At 43.2% G+C, this 22304-nt stretch overlaps 1 protein-coding gene across 4 annotated transcripts in view; it reads right to left on the reverse strand.

Annotated features, from left to right (window-relative positions):
* The window catches only part of USF3 (upstream transcription factor family member 3), a 36648-nt gene extending 18316 nt beyond the window's left edge, over positions 1-18332 (reverse strand). For 2 of the 4 annotated variants that reach the window (XR_008821941.1, XR_008821942.1), the window contains exons 1-3: positions 18213-18320; positions 1935-1999; positions 841-869 (exon numbers count right to left, since the gene is read on the reverse strand). Coding sequence is in view for 2 of the 4 variants with exons in the window: in XM_056339233.1 (XP_056195208.1) it covers positions 841-869; positions 1935-1999; positions 18213-18260 (142 nt within the window). In the remaining 2 variants the exon portion in view is untranslated. Of the gene's footprint in view, positions 1-840; positions 870-1934; positions 2000-2860; positions 2997-18212 lie in introns of all 4 variants that reach the window. The other 2 variants (XM_056339235.1, XM_056339233.1) reach the window with 2 other exon arrangements.
* Between the last annotated feature and the right edge of the window lie 3972 nt (positions 18333-22304).

Below are 22304 nucleotides of genomic sequence, written 5' to 3' on the forward strand. Positions count from 1 at the left end.
AGTAAAACAGGAACTGAGAATTAGAATGAGGTCGGCAAAGTAAACTCAATAAGACTATTTCCTGGTATTTCCTAATCCTTAAGAACCCGGCCACAACCCGTGCACAGCCTGAGAAGCACTATATTCCACAGCCTTCCCACGGAAACTACTCAGCAGTTTTTCAGTTGAGTTTGTGAAGACCACACATAAGTGCTGTTTAATAAAAGAAGAACCGGAATAAATTTCTTAGGATAAACCAGGCCAAAATCCGTCATACTTTTCCCCACTCGGTCTTTCTGCTGCTGCTTGTAGAAGATACCATTGGAGCTAGACACTGACTAGTCTCTGCCAGAGGGATGTGACTCCTGCAACATACATCCAGTATTCACACAGAATTTCTGGGATGCCAACATGCAGGTGGGTGCCTCAGGGACAGGCTACAGGAATATTTCTAATCCAGGGAAACTCTAAAGCTCCCAGGTCAGATATATGTTCTCTCTTTTAAGAGAGGTAGGTGTTATTTGTGTGTGAATGCCTGTGTGTTTATTTTTCTTTAGAACTGAACACAACTGAAATTGTTTCCTTCTTAGTTTACTAGCACTGGAAAGCCAGGGGCATGGTCCTGCTTTCATACTGGGGCATGCTGCAACCTTGTGCTGTGAAAAGCGGCAAACCAGAAACAATCAAGAAGCTCTTCTGCACAGATATTTTATGCAAGGACACAGAAATGTCTTTGGTAAGGTGGGTTTTTTTAAGTGTAGTAAACTCCTACAGGGATCCTGCTCCATGTAAAATATGTTCTACTAGTCCAAACCACCTATGCTTATTTCCAGACCAAACAACAAAGCATAATGTTCCTACCTGCATTGTGTGTCTCCCGGTTTTTCTTTCTGTGAAACATAAAGGGAGAACAGTGATGTGAAATAGAAGGGAAAACATCTGCATACAAATATTTCTTTTATTACTTCCATTACAGCTAAAAATACTAACTAATATATTCTGCTCTGTAAACAAGAACACACTAGAAGTCACACTCACAAAGGCTGGTCTTAGATATTGGTATTAAATAGTTTCTAACAAAAATTCATTTGTGTTCAGACTTAATTTCAGTATAACAAGGCACAGCGTAATACTTGATCTGATTATTGTTACACATTTATAGGGCAAAGCCGGATTTTTACGTTTCTGTTCAGCGACAACTATTACGCTACCCAGTGTTCAGTAAGGCCAAATATTAAAAAAAAAATAAATTCCATTTCTGAGCAACAAGGTAGTTAAGTATTTGTTTGAAATGTTGCTTTTGTGTTCACTGGATCAATGAAACAGGAGAAAACACTACCATGCAAATCGATTTTTCTAGCCATGTTACCTTCAAACATCATACCTTCTGGTATCAAACAGGCTTCCTTTGTGTGGGAAACCAAAATTACCATTCCTCTGCAGTTATTCTTTACTGCCTTAAAATTCTGTCTGGGTATAATTTGAGCATGTGAGGGTTGTCTTTTTTTTCAGATGTTCACCTGGCATTTCTGGACTGGTGGCAACCAGGTCAGAATCATTGTGTAATGCCTCAAATTGCTTTGCTGGAAGCCAACAGATCCTGAATATGTACTCTATATACATAAATCAGATGTAGTGTACACACACAGTGAGCCAAATACTTTCAGGCTGCACTCTAACTGAGGTCGTGACAGTTTTATACACATCGGAGTAGTCAGTGTAATAATCTAAAGAATCTCCGTTGTCCAGGTGGCCCAGGCAGACATGTCTTCAACAAATAATTCAGCATAGATAGGGGAAGAGAGAAAGGTTCCCAAACTTCTGGGTCAAACCTGGTCAACCCTCAGAACTTCTCATCAATACCCTTATTGCCGAAGCTTTAACTAAACACTTCATAATTGCGACACGACCACAGACCATAGAAGTACAACACAGTCATTTTCCCAGAAACTCACCGATGTTGCTTCTTAGTAGGTGTCTCATTCTCTGTCATCTCTGGCATGGTTTCGGAGAAGAGAGCCTGAAGAAAATTGTAGAAGGAATTAACAACTCCGGCAGTCTTCCGAGTTCTTAGCACATGACATTTGTTACATCATTTTGCTTTTGACCACAAGGACAGGGCCAGACTACAATGTACACACAAGTCCATCCCCTTGATGTAGAGCAGCTGGTCATGTGAGAATTAAAAATTAAGTATGTTACCTATCAGGGTGCTTTGTGAACCCCTGCTGTATATGATGAACTGGTTTCCATTTCCTCAATTACTTTAAATATAAAACCAATTATAATCCCCACTACTTTAAGAAAGCAAGAAGGAAAATTAGAGTACATGACTGTTTTTTGAAAGGGAGGAGGTACAGCTGAACTCTCATCAGCCCTTCCTAACTGAATATGCATTCAATTCCCAGTTCTAAATAAAGTACAAATGCTAAGCAAAATACAAGCTACAATGAGGACATATTGTTAAAGACAAATTTAGAGTGCCATTATTGTAGCAAATTACAAAACTTACTTGCTATTGAATTAATGTACAGCTTTAAAATGGCCAAAGATGACACCCTATGTTCTTAGACATATAGAATTCTGTTAAAAATAAGTTACAAAATAAAGTTATACGTAACAGCCTAATAAATTGCACCTAACCTGTCCTCGGCTTGTACACATCAGTAGCCTGTATTTGGACAAACAATAATATTATGAAAAAAATAAAACAGAAGATGAGATTAAGTCAGGGATGGTCGAACATGTATCTACCAAAGGAATGAATTTTAGAGAGCAAGTAACATGAAGTATACTGTAAATGGCAACAGGAAAAAATGCATTGGGAAGGCTGAGCTCTGTATTTGGTTTCATGCTTCTGCTCATTCTCTCACCCACTAACCTGTTTATTGCAACTCTTCCCATGGGCCCTCAGACTCCTCGTGGCTTCACCTCTCCCTGGCTCCTCTTGGAAAGCTCATCGGCTTCTTTTAACAGGCTTCGTATCTTTCAGGTATTTTTTTGTTTGTTTGTTTGTACTGTAAGGAAGTGGGGGTGGTTTTTAATACAACTTCCAACACCAAGCAGTTCTTAATGCAAACCGAGCCTACCACTACTGATGCTGACATCAAAACCAAACAAACAAAAAATACCCCTACAAACCAGAAAGCCAGCCATCTCTAGAGCTCCCAAAACACTGAAGCATACACTTTGGAAAGGGCTCTGTGCACACACCGGTGTGTATGTGTGTATAAAATTAACAGAAATGATCTGTATGGTACCAGAACAGAACTCGGATGCTGTTCACTAGTCTTTATACTCTAAAGGTTAACCGAGTGTAGCACTCTTGTTCAGTGAAGATGAACTGAGAAGAAATGTTAGGGCTGATGCTGTTTACCACTTTACCCCTTCTTTAAGTAATTTATTCCTGTGAAGACATAGAAAATGTTGGCAAACCATGAAATAAAGCAAACAGGCAATATCCTATGGATACATCCAGCTTGGGGAACTCAAAGTGCCTGAAGTTTTCAGGAACCTAATTCAACAACTTCACCTACAGAACAGTGTTCACACCATCATAAAATTAGACACAATTGTCTCTGAGAAGAGTTACAGCACTACGCCGTTCCACCAGGTGTTACATACAGCCTACATGGAACAACCACCACAGGCTTCCCTAGCCCATCAAAGGCAGCAGCACATCACTTCCTATTCCTGTTTCTCCACAGGCCTTGCTTTCTCCATTCTTACTGACCATGCTCTGCATAAATTATGAAAAAGCCTGACAGAGTTAGCAGAGTCTTTCACTGTGGGAGAAAGCAATGATGCAACTTCAGCACTTTTGTTCACGCTCTTATAAATCACCTTGTGTTACTTCATCTTCAAAACAGATGTCTTCTCCTTTTAAATCCATTCAGCTTATTTCTAACAATTTTATTTCTGTTTATACATAGTAAGACTAGTCCAGTTGGTATCTCAGGTCCTCCAAGTTAGTGCAAATTCAGAACCTTGAAGGCAGGAAAGCCAGTTGCCCACCCATGACCTCTATAGCTTACCCCTCCTGTGCATAGCTGGTGATGGTCAGTAGTACACACTCACTTATTCCAGCTGCATTCATTGTTATCAGGTGATAATGAAGGAGTTAGCTGAGAGAGTTTAGCAGATGTATGATTCTGACTATTAAAAAAATAATAAAAAAGTAAACCTCATTAGACCCCAGCCATCTTTTGCACTGTTGGCAACCAGAGCTGTTCACATATACATCAAGAAACTGAGGCCAGCACACCTTGCTTCAATGGGTTTTTTTCAGTTCCACCAAAGCAGCCCAGCACAGCCTATATCTGTTAAGGCTCCCAGCAAAGACACGAGAAGCAGGGCTGCTAGCCGGTAATGCTACAGCCTTGCCTATCCATCATCAAGCCAACACCTTGAGTATCAGGTAAAATAGCTGTTCAAGGGCACAAAGGGACTATTAAATTTAGCGTATACAGTACTCTGTGTTTAGTGAGGCAAGGATAAGCACAGACTATGCGGACACAGTTCTGGTACAGCAAAGCTCACAAACATGCTTAGAAGAAGGATGATGCTGGATTGCAAAGTGTGGCAGTCACGTACCCAGTTTCTTGACTTTTCTGCACCATCTGTTAAGACAGAGTTGATGTATCTGTTATTGGGCATTACTAAACTGTGGCATGCGTGATGGAAATCAAAGCAAAAGGATGAAAGAGGTCTTAGCTTTAGTGAACTTAGTATTTTTGAAAGACTGACGTATTCACCAAGCAACTATATTTTTTCAATCCTGAAAATGTATGCAACTTCAGAACCAAAGGACTATTTCTGTATTGCATGTATTTAATATAGAAAGCATGAATGTGAATTTAGATGGCCAGCTACCATGCCAGGCTACAAATAAAGCACAACTGTGTGGAGGTAAAGGGTGTAAAAAAGCACCGACCCACAAACACCCTGCCCCAGAACAGCCAAAGCTGTTGACTCCACCTGCTCTTCCCTGCACACGGTCCAGATCACACCCACAACTGTATCTTGCCCTGCTCTGAGTCAGAGCATCCACTTCCCCCTCCCAACAGGCTCTCCATACTCCTGTATTCAAGCTTCTGCCCAGGGTCTGTATCCCTTCAGCAAAATTCTTATTCCCAATAGCAGCATCCCTGCCTCCCAAAGTCATGATGTATGCAAGTTTCCAATTGCCTTATTTATTCCTCCTGAGCAGATGCCTGAAATGATTCAGCAATAAATTGTATATAGTATTTAGCAATAGAGGGCAAGGCCTTAGTGAAAGTTTGTGCTGAAATTAATTTATACAGCTCCTAATCATTTTTTATTCTGAGAAACTGGAAAGTCATTATTACGTGTCAAAGATTCCTCATTTCTTTCTTCCTGCCTTGCCTTTCCTTTTTTAAAATTATGTCAATATGCTTCTTCCAAGCAATGCCATTCCCTGCACATTTCAAGCCAGATGCTACCACATTGAGCATATAAGCCTTGCAAATAAACAAACTTAAGTTTGTATTTTATTTGCTTCAGTTCTAATGGAATCTACAGCCCATTTCACATAGCAGACAGGACACAGGAATGCAATGAATATTATTCCAACTTCACTTTACTGTTGAATTACTTTGTCAAGTTTATCAAAGTTCAGTGTTCAGCCAATGTTTCCCCAAAAGTTTCAAAGCAGTTTTGTGGGACCAATAAGAAAAAACAAGACTGTACACGTTATCTAATTAACCAGTTTATTTCAAGTTCTGATTTTCTAACTGAAAAGAAGTGGTTATGTTTGTTAACCAGCACTTGTACACAGCTCTGAGGTTTCTGCTGTTAACAGTACCATAAAAAAATGGGGAACTGAAGTTACCCTTTCCCTATTCTTATTCTGTAAGGACAAAAGCCTTTGCATTTTACTTGATACACCCCAAAACAGTTACAGCTGGCAACACCAGGCAGGTGGTGTTCTTAAGAGCTGCTGAAAACTTGGTGTCCATGAATAAAAAAAAACAAACAACAACACACAACCAAAATCCCTACTGCCTAGGTGTGCAGAGTCCAACAGACTGATGAATAATGCTTATACTGCCTCCATTTCTTCCTCGCAGCTGTTGTATCACCAGAGCTTTGACAATGGGTTTCACTTTATTTCTTCCATATCAAGTAATATTTCTCCACAGAGAGATTCCTTCACTGATTCTCTAAAGCAGAAGATATGTATTTGCTTTATAAGCTCAGGGGCAAATGTATTTTAAGTTCACTCGTGAAATATGCTCACTTGACACAGCTGAATGTCTTCTGCAGAGAGAATGTAACAAATTCCAAATTTTTTTAGCCAGATGAAGGGGAAGCAATTCAATATTTATGTAGTACCAAGGTTCCCTCAAGCTTTATGCAGTTTATAGCTCTTACAATGTCAACATGAAATACCAATTTTAATTTAAATGCAATGTCATCCCCAGAAATCAGAAGATATTTTGTGCTCTGGAGATTTAAGCTTAACCTAATTTAATCTCCTCTATAGTTCTGAAAAAGTAGCATAGAAAACTCAAAACCAAATTGTTTTAAAGTGTCTTCTCGTCTACCACCCATCTTTGTGGGTATTATTCAGCAAGTTATTTTATGAAATCTTTTCTTCAAAATGCATGCACTCAGCAGATTTAGCTTTTTAAGAAAAGTTTACATTATTTTACTCAAATTAATTTTTCACTGTTCATTTAGGAAGTGTTTCCAATATTAATTTTAAAAAAGAAAATAACTCTTCCAACCTGTTATCTTTGGCTGTACAAAACAATCTTCCTCAAATCACTAAAGCTATTCCATTCTTCTGTATGAGGCAGAATGAATCTTTTTAATATGCAGTTACATATATTCTGTAAAACTACCAGCAGTCCATGTCTTTCTTCCTCTTAAAATACTTCAGCAAGCTTATGATGTTACATTGCTATCCTCTCTCAGTTTTGTACACCTCCTGTAGTTAGCCATGATTTACAGCTAAGATCAATTCCAAGGCACAGATAATAACTACTCATGTGATTTTTTTTTCTTCCTGCAAGACAGTGTCCTCTTCATTCAACTGACTGCTGGAGTTCTCTTTTCCAATGCATGTTTTAAAACAGGGCTAGCTTCAACTAGCAGGGACTTAATCCAAGCTTTTAATCACAAGCAAGGTGCCCTTGAGACAAAAACCCACAATTTACTGCCCTTTCTGTATCCCCCCCCTTGACACAATTCTATTCTAATTTTACATTTACCTAATAAATGATTGCAGGAAATGAAACTCAAAGATTACCTTTGTGATTGTTACCTATGTATATCAACTACTTTTGCCTATAAATATAAGCTGTTAATACTGTTGTACAGGAAATTGAAAAGCACTGTTTTTTCCTTTATCAATTTGATTGATATCAAAATATCAAAATGCCTTTGATATTTTTCAGTTTGGTTTTCTTGTTAGTGCACCGTAACAGATGAAGGAAGAGACTTTCATCCACCCACAACAGCTGGGCCTGACTGACCTAAATGAAACCTCTCAAAGATGTAAGTTCCAAGACGTTTACAAAAACCTGAGACTGAGCAGAGGAGGCGGCGAAGTCATTGCTGACACTGCAGGTAAGCGGCTGGATGTGGCTCAGGTCTGTGACCTGCTCGGTAGCATGTATGCGCTGACTGACATGCACAACATGCACCACCTTCTGCAAAGGAAGATGTACAAGGGCTTAAAGGGCAGGAGAGAGCTAGCTCAACTTTTCACAGAATGCACACAATCCCAATGCAAACCAGCTGACAGTTTCCTAGGGCAACCAGACTGTTCCCAGAGACTCTGCAAAAGTTAAGAAAACCAACACCAATAACCTAAAACTTGTTACACAAGCCACTTTTTTGTGTGTGTCTGCAAACAGAAAGAAAAAAAGTTCACTGCTTTTAAATTATTTTCTTTACCTCTTTTGTTTGTACTACCTAAATGCAATACATTGGTATTTTTTCTTCTGCTGACTTAATAATGACTTCAGTAAGGCTATGGTACAAGAACTTGCAAGAGAACTAGAAGGAAAACTTCCTTTTTCTTTTTATTTATAACAGCACTGGGGGAAGAAGCAGAATTATCGGTCAAGTGATACTCCCTGATATCTACATTAATTTTTTTTGTCACTTAACAATTTTCATAACATGAAAGACATAATTGCTCATGACCATTTACTAACATGCAGTTTCAGGACACCATAGTCATAGCGTCATTCTAAGAAATCATGACCAAATCTGCTTAAGAAACTTCAGGAAAAAAACCCACAAAACTTCCCTATTAATCACCTAAAGATCCACCTCTCATGTTTACTCTTCTTGCACTACTGTTATTGCCCCTCAAGTCTTCCTAGGTTAGTACAGCCTCATTTATTTTGAAACCTTAGAGGAGGCACAGAGGGAGCGACAGATGTGTCTACTGAACCAAGTCTCTTACTTGCTGCTGATGTTCTGAAAACTACTTAAGGAGAGGTACTTCTGGACATTTTGCATCCAGATGTGAGCTGCTGCCACCCTCGCACACTGCACGGACAATGCTGGTACCACAGAGTGGCGTGGCGCTCTGTGCTAGTAAAGGAAGATGCCTACATGAACCATCTCCTGTGGTCTGGATGAACTGTTCCAGGGAAGCAGGTATGTGGGAGGTACAGAGCTGTAATTACACAATCACTGCACAAGCTAGAATCACAAAGACTAGAGCCGTTGTAACGGCTTAAAGCGTGTCCTCAGCTACCTTAGATCAAAATAAGGAGAATGTCACTCTTTTCTTTAGGAAATCAGAAAGGAATGACCAGGGAAATCCTCGTGATCCCCATGTTCCCCATGTATTCATTAAGATTCAGTTACCACACGCCAATTTCACAAAGGAAGCAAGAAAGTATGAGGAATGTCTCTTAAGTTGCAAGACAGGGCTCATTTCCCTGGTTTTCGGTGCTCAGTAATCCACAGTACACATCAAGACAGAAAATTCTTTTCAAATAGAAGGTAGGTATCTAATTATGCCACGCTTGACAAGAGTCAAAACCTCTGTTCTGATGGTGAAAGTGGATACAAAGCGGATTGCAGAGAACTTCCTCCTTACCAGGTCACCATCTCTGTGTGGGTTGGGTTACCTGTATTGGACAACAAAGATCGCCTGTGCCCTGGCTGAGGCTGAGCGTGCTCTCACTCCTGTGCAAGAGCGTCTGGTGGCAAGCCAAACCTTGCTGGCAGCATGCTGCCTAAAGAACAAAGTTTCTTTTTCATGAAAAAAGCTGTAACATGTAAGTCATCATGGTCTCTGAATACTGGGACCAAGATGACTATTTATAACTGAGGAAGCCATCCACATATGAAAGCTGCATTTGAAACACCAAAGACTGACTGAACAAATGTAGAAGCTGCAGTTTCAGCAAAAGCCAGTCTAATTCTGCTTTCTGATGTGACCTTATCTCCAAATGAAATCTCTATTCAAAGAACAGTACTTTGTCACAGGGCTTGATAAGCACTTCAGTATCAAAACATAAAAACTTGTCATTTTGGCCACAATGATATAGCCAGAATATTATTCTCTGCTTCATTTTTTTTTATTTTAATGTGATTTCCATTTTGTTCTGCAGCTACAAAGGATCCTCACATAGTCTGTTTATAAAACTGCATTAAGGTCTTCAGGAGGTACAAAGTGATGCTCTGGTAGCTATGCCAGACACACAGACACATGCTAAACTGACTTGCTGCTCTCTCCTACAGACCCTAACTAACAAGCAGTGCAAAATATCCTAGAACTGAAATGTGCAGGGCTTCCAGAGAGTTTGTGTGTCAATTTTTTAAATTCATCTTTTCAGATGAAAGTCATGAAGTACAAAGCATTACAGTCAAGTTCCTGAATAAATTATAGGCTTGGGGTTTGAGAAATCTGACACAAACTGGGAACTTGTCATGGGTTCGTGAGACAGGAAGCAATATTCTGCGGGTCCTCACTACAAAGCTCCTTTATAACACACAGACAACCTCCATCCTGAGATTTGGTTACAAATGCCAACCTTCCATAGTAAATGACTTCCCTATGAATCTTTATGGGGCTAAAGGCAAAAACAGCAGAGGCAAAAGGTACCATAAAACAGTATTTCAGTTTTAATGCATAAACTGATCAAACTTACTCCCCAGATCCACTGTTAAGACACATAATTTCTAAGTATGCTGACTTTACTAGTTAATGAAACTTCCCTTTCAACTTTCAGAATCATGAAAACTGGCAACTGTATGAAAGAGCTTCCAAATCACCTGTCCAGGCAGCATTATTGCCACATCTTTCAGAAAAGGCCAGCACATTATTCCAGAAGTGGTGCTTTCACTATTACCAGCTGTAATGAGCTTTAAAAAACAAAACACCTGCACTCTGCCCCCAAAACAAAATCAAAACAACATAAAAAAACCAACCAAACACAACTTTGCAATGTACATTTCATTCCAGGCTCCTCACAAAAGCTTTCAGCAAGCTGAAGAGGGCCTATTCTCCTTCACAACCTCAATGCTATTTCACACCTTTGCTCTTCAGAGTTTTTTCTACATAAAGTGGGTCTACTGGGCAATTGCTTCAGTTCCAGGAATAAAGGACTCATCTTGTGATCTGGGTGTTTGACAGTTTTGAATAACAGTGGAAGGGATAAAACTGCAAAGTATTTCAACTAGATGTAACACAGAGGTCCAAATTAAAGATATCTGAGCCCAGGTGACCAGGGAAAGCAGGCATGCCTTCTTAACACTTTTCAACGAGAAAGCCTAAAAGCAAGATCAATGTATGTTAGACACCAGAAAATGGAACCACTGGGTGCAAATCCATAGGAAAGCTGAATTCATTAGTTCTACCACTTTAGGATCTACTTATTTATCTTAGGAGAATTACTGTATATGAGCTATCCAGGGGGAAATAAGTAGTACTAAAAGCACCAGAAAAAGTAAATAAGACTACTGCAGAAATTTAGCACAGACAATGGAGCAGAAACAAAAGCCAGATTTCCAAGTTACTACCTTGAAGAGATCTGAAAGGAATGGATAAAGGAAGGGATCAGACTGATACCATGATCCTGTAAGTTTTACTTCATTAGAAAATGATTCCATAAAATTAAAATGCCTTATCTCCATCTTCTTTTCCTGTAACTGTCTGAAATCACCTCCCCATTGCCACCTGAGACCGATTTATCAAGAATACCTTAAAGTGAAACTGGAAGTGAAAGATCTCCATTGTGCTCCTTAGCAAGGGATAGCTCAGTCAGTTTTTCTGAGCTAAAAACCACAGGGTCTTCCCATCCCTGCCCAGAATAAAAGAGAAAACCCACAGACAAAGTAAGATGGACTGTAAAGCCTTTTGAGACAATTTACAGGTGAGACTCTCTATAACTTGCCAATCACAACAAATACAAAACATGACCTCGACAGACACCACTGCTTCAGATAAAGGCAATATTTAATAATCCAAATCATCAGCTGTTGAGGCAGAGCATCACTTTTGGTCACAGCCTTAAACAAAAACAAACCCAAGAAGCCCACAGCTCTCCCCCACTTGCATTTAAATGAACACACACCGGCTAAGTACCCGGTAACTGCCTCCAACAGAAGTTTTGAACTTGAGCCGTGAAGAGCAAGACAGAAGAAAGGGTGTCTAAGCGTTACAGGCTCAAAGGCAGAGCTGCCGCCCTCAGCTAATACCACAGAACAAGGAAATTGCAACTCACAAGTGCAGAGCACACACATGCTGACTGAATACAGGCAAATGTAAATAGAAATTATCACAGTTTTTTCATAGTTTGGATACAAATGGTAACTGCTGCAGTTGTAACTAAAGATAGTGATGACAGACCAACGGCCATGTAGGCAAGATACAACTATAGCACTAGAAATACTGACTTTTTTAGTTTTATGCCCTCTTCTGAGAGTTTCTTAGGTTCTGAAGTAGGTTAGGGTATTACAGAATCACAGAATGGTTGGAGTTAGAAAAGGCCTCTGGAGGTGATCTGGTCCAACCTCCCCCCGCCCACAAGCCAAGCCACCTAGAACCAGCTGCCCAAGACCACATCCAGATGACTTTTGAATATCTCCAAGGATGGAGACTCCATAACCACCCTGTGCAACCTGCTCCAGTGCCTGGTCACCCTCACAGTAGGAAAGTGTTTCTTGATGTTCAGCTGCAGCCTCCTGCATTCCAGCTTCTGCCCATTGCCTCTGGTCCTGTCACTGGGCACCACTGAAAAGAGCCTGGCTCCGTCCTCTTTGCACCCTCCCTTCAGGTGTTTATACACATCGATGAGATCCCCCTGAGCCTGATGTCCTCCAGCTCCCTCAGCATCACCTGACATGAGAGCTGCTCCAGTACAGGGGTCCTCAAACTACAGCCTGCGGGCGGGATACAGCCCCCCAGGGTCCTCAATTTGGCCCCTGGTATTTACACACACACCCCGCCCCCCCCACCGGGGGTTGGGGGGGAAACCAAGCAGCCGCAGATGACTTACTGCCACTTCATCCGTGCGCTGGCCCCCTGTTTAAAAAGTTTGAGGACCCCTGCTCCAGTACCTTAATCATCTTTGTGGCCCTGCATTGGACTCTCTACAGCATGTCCATGTCCCTCTTGTACTGGGGAACCCAGAACTGGCCACAGGACTCCAGGTGTGGCCTCACCAGTGCTGAGTACAGTGCAAGGATCACCTTCCTTGCCTTGCTGGCAATGCTTTGCCTAATGCAACCCAGGATATGATTCACCACCTTTGCCACAAGGGCATTGCTGGTTCTTGTTCAACTTGGTGTTCACCAGGAACCTCAGGTCCTTTTCTGCAAAGCTGCTCTTCAGCTGGGTGGTCCTCAGCATATATTGGTGCATTGAGTTGTTTCTCCCCAGGTGCAGGACTTTGCCCTTGCCCTTGTTGAACTGCATGAGGTTCCTGTCAGCCCACTTCTCCAACTTGTTGAGGTCCCTCTGGACCCTCTGGTGTATCAGCCACTCCTCCCGCTTTGGCATCATCAGCAAATGTGCTGAGGGCACACTCTGCCCCATCATCCAGATCGTTAATGAAGATGTTCAACAGGACTGGACCCAGAACTGACCCCTGGGGTGCACCACTAGTTACTGGCCTCCTACCAGACTTTGTGCCACTGATCACCACCCTCTGGGCCCAGCCATTCAACATGTTTTCAGCCTAACTCTCCTTATGTTGAGATGGAAGCTACACATTGTTCTGAAATGCAACCAACAGCTGAAACCTGATGCACTGCAAAATACAATTTTTTGCTTGTATTAATTATTCTGTCAAATCCAAATGCTAATAGAGTCCATGAGTTACACTGCAACATATGCTAACTGGCTACCTAGTTAATTACTTAGTTAATATAACAATAATAGGAAAATCTGTAAGATAGTTACCCTTCCCTACAGTTCCACCTACTCCAAAATAACGCTGAGATGTAGCCTCTCCCCCACACCACTAGTACTCACAGGAAGCCAGATGAGAACACCATTTCAACTTAGAATTTACTCTGCAAAAGGACTGCAGAGACACTCCCCACTCCCAGACAAGCACACTGAAACTGCTTATGTTGGTACAAGATTGCTTTTCTGAATGGTAACACTGGCTTAACGTTTGCGGAACTATGACCCAAGATGATGCCAACACTAGTTAAACTTCTCCAATTACACAAGAAGTCTCAGAATTTACAACAAGCGAGAGACTTATGTACAAGAATCAAGCATTTCAACTATAGATACCTAATATTTAAACAGCGTATCCTCCAATAATGAAAAAATGAAATGGTGTTCCTTCTCTTGTTGCTGACTTGGAGTTGCTTGGTGTTGGGCGAGCACCGTTTTATTATTCTAGTAATTGAGTAAGAAGAGCTGTAGTATGTAGCAAAAGACAATCTCCAGCCCATCCAAGATTTGTGTTCAATTTCTAGCTAACAACTTCACTGATGCACGGAAGCAAAGCAGAGTCCAGCTTCAAAGGTAGAAGTCTGGCATGAATTAAGTGTTCTTAAGCCAACCACCAAGACTATAGATGCTGGCAGACACTTGAAATGGACAATCTTATTTTCACTTTTAACTTCAGATACTTGAAGAAGAAACTAAACTTTTTAAAGTTAAGCTGTCCTCTTCCCACAACACCTTTACACTGCTGTTAATAGTGTCAGCAGCCTAAAGAACAATGTTTTCAATAATCTTCTCATGGCACTACCCATCACACCAATGACTTTCAGATGACAAGATTTGAGAAACGTGCTCTTAGACCTAAAAGTTAATAGATCCACACTCTGATCATTCCAGCCTCACCAGAGATGGACCACAAAGACATCACTTTGGTATCAGAGTACTGACATGATTGAGATGTACTTTTAGATGGCATTGATCTCATTTCACGGTCTTCATCTTGGTCAATTAACCTGACAGAAGTTCAGGTAACTGGGTTAGAAAGGCACTTGTTAACAGGAAGCATGAAACATTTTTAACAGTCTGCTACTTTCTTCTTATCTGAATCACAATGGCACACATGTAAGAGATTGCTATCAGATGCCATGGTTTCAAAAGTAACTCATTCACCTTAGAAGACTAGTGCTGTAGCCTTTCATACAGGAAACAAACTTGGTTTACACACAGTTTGTCAACCCTGTGCACAAAGCAGAATCACTTTCATGCTTACTCAGAGCATGACAACAGGGCTACACTTGTAAGGTCAAACCAAAGTACACTTTGGACACATGATGCACACATAAAAGCTCGAATTCTATTTTAACCAGCAAGTTTGGTTAGCATTATATAAACTGGACATTGCACAGCATTTCTTCATCAAGTTGTGACCTTTACATGTTTGATTGCATTCTGGAAAAAAGGAAACCCTACTGCTCGACCATTCCATTTGACATTTTTTCACTCCACCTTCAAGAACACACACACACGCACAACTCACGTCATGACTGATACCCTTCAGAACAGGAAACAGTGTTCCTGAGGGACTTAACTTGAATAAAGTATTCGAGTCACAAACATGCCTAAGATGAAGAATGCTAGCACAGGAACTAAGTTATAAAGTGACCAGCAATACTACAGGTGAGCAGTCCGTCAGGCTGGAGACAAGTGTAACGCTTGTTCAGAAACCTGAGGATTATACCCAGACTCATTATGAAATGATTAGGAACATTAAAGCTGTCAGATGCTATACATGCACATGATTTACATAGCCATTTTCATTTTAACACCTGGTTTGTACACACAGCCAGGCACACATCTCCACTGGCATTTTAATACTCAGGGACAATGTCCAATATTGTTATTTAATTGAAAACTCTCAGCTGAAACGCTGTGCTATTTAGTCACTGTCCTTCAAAGTGACAGACTTCATGATATTTCTTACAATGCAAACAACTATGATTAATTTAGAATGCCTTCCTATCAAATGCTACATTGCTTATACCTCCCTCCAGTCATGTGTCATTTACAAAGTTATTTTTAAGACAATGTTGGATCTGAACATTTATTTCAAAACCACACACTACTGTACAAACATCAAAAACCAGAATGGTTGCCAAATCCAGCATGTCCCAGCCCTTGACTTCCTTATATATTTCCTTCTTCTACCCTGTACAGCACACAGCTTTAAGCCATGCATTGTATTAATACACATCCAAACTGGATACGTTTGGTTACAATGTCACACACCTTAGGCTAACGCACTTTGCAAATTAAAAGCATGCTTTAATATTTGGAATTCACTATTCCAAGTCTCTTTGTTGCCTAATTTGTTATACTTCAATATCTGGAAGCTGGAGGTGTTCTTATGATTTCAGTATACAAGAGGCAGGGGAACGACCACCACCACAACAATTCTTTAATTCCACCCTTTAAAAAAGTCAGCAGCATCCTCTACGTTCACTCAAGAAGAGACAAGGTGAAAAGCAGCTGAGGTAGCTTGGCCAGCAGAACACATTCACTGAATTTTCGCCTTCCTGTTCATAGGATGTCTTGGGACTCTCAGACTATGACTAAACTTCAGCTACAAACATAGTCTGCGATGCACGCAGCAGGCACGTGCCAGGCACACATCACAGCACCACCTGAGTGACAGTCACTTCAGTCTGTCCCTGGTCAGCTCCTGGGAACACTACTTGGAAATCCCAGAATCCAAGCAGCAAAGCCACTATCAAGCACTTACATCCTAATTATCTCTTTGCAGCTGTCAGACTCCTCCAGGATCCACCACCATTTTTCATCTACTCTGTTTAAATCTTCCCATGTATCCATAACCTAAGGGAATAAGCAAGCCTCTAAGGGAATAAGCAATACCCAAATACTTCTGAGTTTGCAATGTTCTTATACTGTTTCACATACCCGATATGTTATTTTGAATACATGCATCTTAAAATCGTGCTCACAATATGATCGCTTTCTAAGCTTACCTCCCATTCAGTGGCAAATGTATTTTCAGTTGCCAAATTATTTCACCCCAAAATGTACCTATGAATTATTATTACGGCACTAACTGAAAATCAAAATGTAAAATCCTAAATCCTTATAATAATAACCGCTTCTCCACAGAAAGTTTCTGCCTTCCTATTTGTCAGATTACTGCATTCAATTAATGAATAACAATACTCTGCACTTTGTTGAAGCACTACGTAACATAATCACACAAAGATTGTCCCAATGCATTGTATGTGAAAAAGCAAAGCTAAAAGCATGCTTCCAAACCAAGCTATTACATTATCTGACCTATGAATGCTTAACTCTGCAATCATTATGTTATCTTTGCTAAAATTATTTAATAATCATATACCTGGGTGGAATTTAATAGGAGGCCAAGCAATGATGTGAAAAGCAAAAATAGAGATGTGTGATTTCCTATGTACTTGTAGCCAGTGACTCAACACATCACTAGTCCCTTCTTCTTTGCCTTAATTCCATGTTTTCCCCACAAACTTCTCTGGACAAAGGGCATCCTGCGCTATAGCTGTATTCAGCCATGTGTATGCTGACACTCAGTCCACCCATGCTGTCACAAGGAGCTGGACTCCAGGCACCCTGCCCTTACTGTGAGCAATAATTCTGATCTTCTGCATTTGTCAGATGTTGATTCCCATGAAACTAAAGACTTCAATTTCTTTAAGGCCTTTGTGGCTGGCAAATTTGATTGAAATTGGCCAGAGTGTTAAAATTGCTAGGTGGAGAAGGAATAGATGGGAGGGAGTGCATTCACAAGATTTTCCTTATGAGGCCAAGCTGAAAACACATGCCAAAGGAGAAGTTAGTTTCCATGGACCAAATTCTAAAGAAAAAACCTGGACTTCTACACTGTACTCTAAAGCTGACTAGCTTCCAGGTTGAGATGTCACACAAGGGCACACCGAGGTGATGCACTGCACATTCTGTACCCTTGACCACACTGAAAAAGATGTTCCAGTTGACAAGCAGCGCTCCTGTTCGGCTCTCTCCAAAGCCATACCTTCTGAAGAATGACATATAGTCAATTGTGTCAAATCACCCAGATTTCAAAAAGGTAAAACCACGCCACTCTCAAACCCCTGGCACCTTCCTCGTCGCTTTCCCCGATTACACCAACCAGCACCCCGAGTCCTCACGCATGCGGGGCCGGGAGGCGGCCGACCCGCACAACCGAGGCGACAAAACTTCTCCGGAGCTGAAGCCCGGCCGCCAGCACCGCCACAGCCACGGCGGTGCCCGGGGGGCAGCAGCAGCCGCACCACAAAGGGCCGCCCGCACTCTGCCAGCCGCGTCCCCGCCAGGGGCTGCACCGCCCGGGCCCGGCCACTGCCCGAGCCGGGCCCCGGGCCCCCGCGGGCCGGGCCGGGCCGGGCGCACCTGGGCACACCGTCCAGACAAAGGGGCGCCGCCGCCCCCGCAATGGTCCCGCCACCGGCGGCCCAGGGCGAGAAGGGCGGGGAGCGACCCCCGACCCAGCCCGGCGGGCGAGGAGGCCCCAGGCGGCTCCCGGGGGCTGGGTGTGTGCCGGGCGCCGGGGGAGGCCCACGGCCCCGCCGTCTCCACAGCGACCAGGCCGAAGCCCCGCGCGTGCGGCGGGGGGCGCCCTTTGCCAACCGTCTCCTCACGGCAACGGTCACCGTGAGGGAGGGGCGGCCCGCGGCCCCCTCAGCCCCGGCCCCACGGCCGCTCCCCGGCCCGCCCCTTCTCCCCCCGCTCCCCCCTCCCCGAGCACAGGCAGCGGGCCCACCCCGCGGCGGCGGCCGGCACTCACAGGCGGGCTGGGCGGGCTGAGGAGTGGCAGCCCCACCGCGGGGACCATCCTCCGAGCGGACACCCCGTGTCAGCGCTCTGCCGCTGCCTCCACTCCGATCCCCTCCCGCGCACCCCACCCTGCTGCTCGCACGCGCGGCCCACAGCAGCCAATCCGAGCGCACGGGTTGAGCCCTCGAGGCCAATCAAGAAAGGCGGGATGGGGAAGGCAACGCCTCGCAGTAAGTGGGAGGGGCGGAGCCGAGGCACGGGCCAATCGCCACCACAAACATTGGCGGGGCGGCCCAATCAAAGGCCGGAGAGGGTGAGACTGGCGTTGCGAACCGGCGACAAGTTAAGGTGGCCGAAACAGGAACTGCTGGAGACAGGCAGCTCAGCCGGCCAATGAGAAGAGAGGGAAGGAGAGGACGAAGGGGCGCTAGGCGGGCAGGAATTCTTAAAGGGGAAGCGGCAGTGCCGCTGTGGCGGTAGCAGCCGCCTCTCCGGTAGAACCGGCGCGCCCCGCGCCCCCGCAAGCCGGTAGCGTTTCCCCGCCGCCGCCAGGCCCTGCCTCCGCCCATTCCTACCCCGCCGGCAGGGCCTAAGGCGGGCACAGCCCCTGGCGGTTTCACAAACGTCCGGGACGGGAGAGCACACGGCCCCCCCCGGGCCGGCAGGTAAAAAAAACCCCAAACAACCGTGTGTGTGATTTTAGTTTATTTTTATGCTTTTTTCTCCCAGATGTAAGGGTTTTTTCTGTCAGAATAGCGGCACGACCGACTCTCGGTGCGGGTGTCCCAGCCCGCGGCCCGGTGCCGGGGGGCTCCCAGCTCCCGCAGCCCTGGTGCCCGTGCCGGTTCCGACAGGCGCAGTCGGTTCAGCACAGGCCCGGCAGTGCAGCCCCAGGGAGGCAGCCCCTGAGCATCCTCCTCGGGAATGAAATCAGAGCTCGGGGGGCTGCACCTGCCCCATCAGGGCTGCTCGGTCATTACCGAGTCCCTGCTACCGCAGCCTGCACCGCTGCTCGCGCCTCCAGTTACTACCCATGAGGTAGCTTCCCATTTCCAGCCTCAATCCTTCCCTTCCAGAAAATAAGTGTTGCAGAACATCCTGGAACTCTCTTCAACTGTATCTTACAAGGAGAAACTGTACTTTACAAGTACGTCCTATCCCTGCTCACCTGTAGGTGACAGCCGAGTGGCAAAAGCTTTTTCTGAGACAATCTAAAGGCAGAGCCGCCGTGTTTAGGTAATACAGAAAACATAGATGCTTTTTTTTCCCCACAAAATATCTTGTATCCATATCCCTTCCTAAAAATATGATGTAACACAGAGCAGGGACGTGTTTTTGAAGCAGTGTCTAAGAACTTTTCTGCTGCTGAAATGAGTCAGAGCAGCAATTAGATGCAAAAATAAATTCATTCATTTTGAATAGTTGCTGCTTGCAAAAGAACTTCACAGCTGCCATGAAGTGGAAGACCCGTTTGCCAGCTGTGAAGAAATTTAAGGCTTTTTCTGCAGAGAAATTCTAAAGCTACTGTAAATAGCAACTTGGCAGTGTAAAGCATAAATGTAAATGCACTTTTTCAGTTCTGACATGACACAACCAAACCGGAAGAGAAATGAAATCTCAGATACCTGTGCTCCATCAGTTTATTCCAATATGAACTGACTGATGACACACACACACACACCCCAGCCCCTTTTAAAATGTAGCGTGCTTTTTCAGTGAGGTTTTCCCTAAAAAGGCACCCCCTATCTAATGCAGCCAAACCAAGTTTACCTTCTGCCACCCTGTTGTGCTCTGGAGCGTTTGAGCTCATACATCTTCAGATTACCAGTACAACATTAGATATTTGAAATACAATAGCAAAAATCCAGCAGCAGGCAAAACTCCACTGGTGAAATCATATGTAACAGGAAATTGTTGAACATCGGTAGCCTGTTTCTGGTAAGGCACAAACTGGCAATTAGATGGCAAAATGCTTAAGAAACCCCAAAGACCAAACCGAACAGCTTTTGCATAAGTATTTAGAAAAGCTTTAGAGTAGATGATATCCTATTAGTGTCACAGGTGAAAAGGAAGAGTTTCTGCAGGTTTGTTTTGGATAGTCTTAACCAAGAACAACTTGAGTGCGTTTTTTTGAATGAAGGCGTAATACCTGGCTGTAGTGCAGGTTTGGCTTCAGTAATTTAGTGAACAGTAATGGCCTAAGTCATGTGATATGATGTGATACTGCAGCTGATAGAAAGGCAAGCAGAAGGCAGGTCAGTGCATCTTTCCCCAGGTGCAGGAGTTTCCTGGACTATGGGCCATATACACGCAAGTGAGTAAAAGAAAGCTGACAAGTCTGGAGAGCTTGAGCTGGTGGCCACAATGCCTTGAGGCAAAACGGTAGGCAAACTGAATGCTTTTACAGTACTGAAGCACTGGGGAGGAGGAAAGGCGGCAGGATAAAATGAGAAGGATAGAGTAACCCTTCCATCATCTGGTCTAACTGATGCCTCTTTAGGGGCAAGAGAAAAGGACATAAGGCAACAGTCATGTGTCCCATACAAAGCATCTGGTCTAAGGGGCTGAATAGATTTGGAGAACTCCTGTGGGAAGAAAAGTAATAACAGCCAGAAAAGACTCAGCTAACAGATTGGTTTGGTATATATTCAAAAGGACTTCACGTAATAGATCCCTGTCCAAAAGCTCTTAAGTAATCTAAGCTACTACAGGATCAGAGGATAGTATCCTCACAGGGACAGAAGACTGATTATAACACAGAGATCACAGGGCATAGAATAAAAGATCAGTTTTCACGCTAGTGAGAGGTCACCAGTGGAGTTAAGAGATCTGTGCTGGCATCTATACTTTTCAAGACTATTTTAAAAAAAGTAGAGTGAGGTGAAAATTTGCTGGAGTTTAGTCAAGGTAGTAAGAATGAAGAATGACAGGTGAACCTTCTAATGCTGAGTGACTGGGCACTTAACAGCAAATTACATCCCACACAGGTAACTAGGGTGGTGTACACACTGGTGAAAAAACAACAATCACAGTTCTTTACATGAAGTAAATGACTTGACTTACTACTCACTAGATCCTGGCAGCATAACTGTTATATTTAAATAATCATCTCAGTAACAAAAAAAGCAAATTGTCCTAATCAAGAGATAACAGCAGACTGTCAGTCATTACAAGGACCCTGTAAATACTCAAGTTTTGAAAACTGTGAGGGGAATGGAACTGCTGGTAGAACCAGTACAGCTTTGGGAAAGGGGAACACAAATGATCAGTGGTATCTGCTAGTTTCCCTGGAAAGGACTAACAGAATTGTTTAAAGCTGTACACGCTGTTAGGTGACTGGGATGAGGGTGGAGAAGGGAAGAAACAAGACGAAGATCAACAAAAGCTGAGTGGTTTGGAGAACAGCTGCAGCTGTTTAAGTACAGCACAAGTTTCCAGCTTCTGCAGCTGCTGGTGAGGCCAGAGTGATGAAGGCTGCACTCCTGGTAGCAGTTCACCTCCAGCTGTGCCTTCAGGCCCTCCAGCAGAGGTCAGGGAAGGCAGCTGGCAGCAGCAGCTCAAGACCAAAGTCACATTTCAGAACCTGAGCTTTGCTTTTCCATGCTATCCTAATGGATGCAGCAACTCCATCTACTGATAAAGCAGCTTCCAGAGGAACTTAAATAAGCGGACAGAATAAGCTATAGAGTCTTTAGGGTAACATTTCTTTCCCCAGAAACTGTACCACAGTGCCACTTTATCACTTCAGAAACGGCACTTCAGGATAGGAGCAGAAAGAAACTACAGACAAAAGATGGCTTTAACAGAAGAGGCTGGAATATTTAGAAGAGGAGTTTTACTTAAATACCTTTTTGAGAAAGGTCAGTATGGAAGAATACTCACTGCATCTGAAGACTGCTAACTTTCACAGGTACAGACCATAGTTTTTCAGAGATTGTTGTCAAGATTTGCAATATCTAGCAATTAATTTGAATACTTAAAAATATTTAACTTCGAAAGCCCAAAACAGAGTTCTTGATGCCTGGTCTGTTTTATTTCAAGACTGCTCACTAGTCAATGCAAAAATATTCCAGGACAGTTCCTCCTCTTCTCCTCCCCCTCC

This window comes from Falco biarmicus, chromosome 5, assembly GCF_023638135.1.
Source record: "Falco biarmicus isolate bFalBia1 chromosome 5, bFalBia1.pri, whole genome shotgun sequence".
NCBI classification, from domain to species: Eukaryota; Metazoa; Chordata; class Aves; order Falconiformes; family Falconidae; genus Falco; species Falco biarmicus.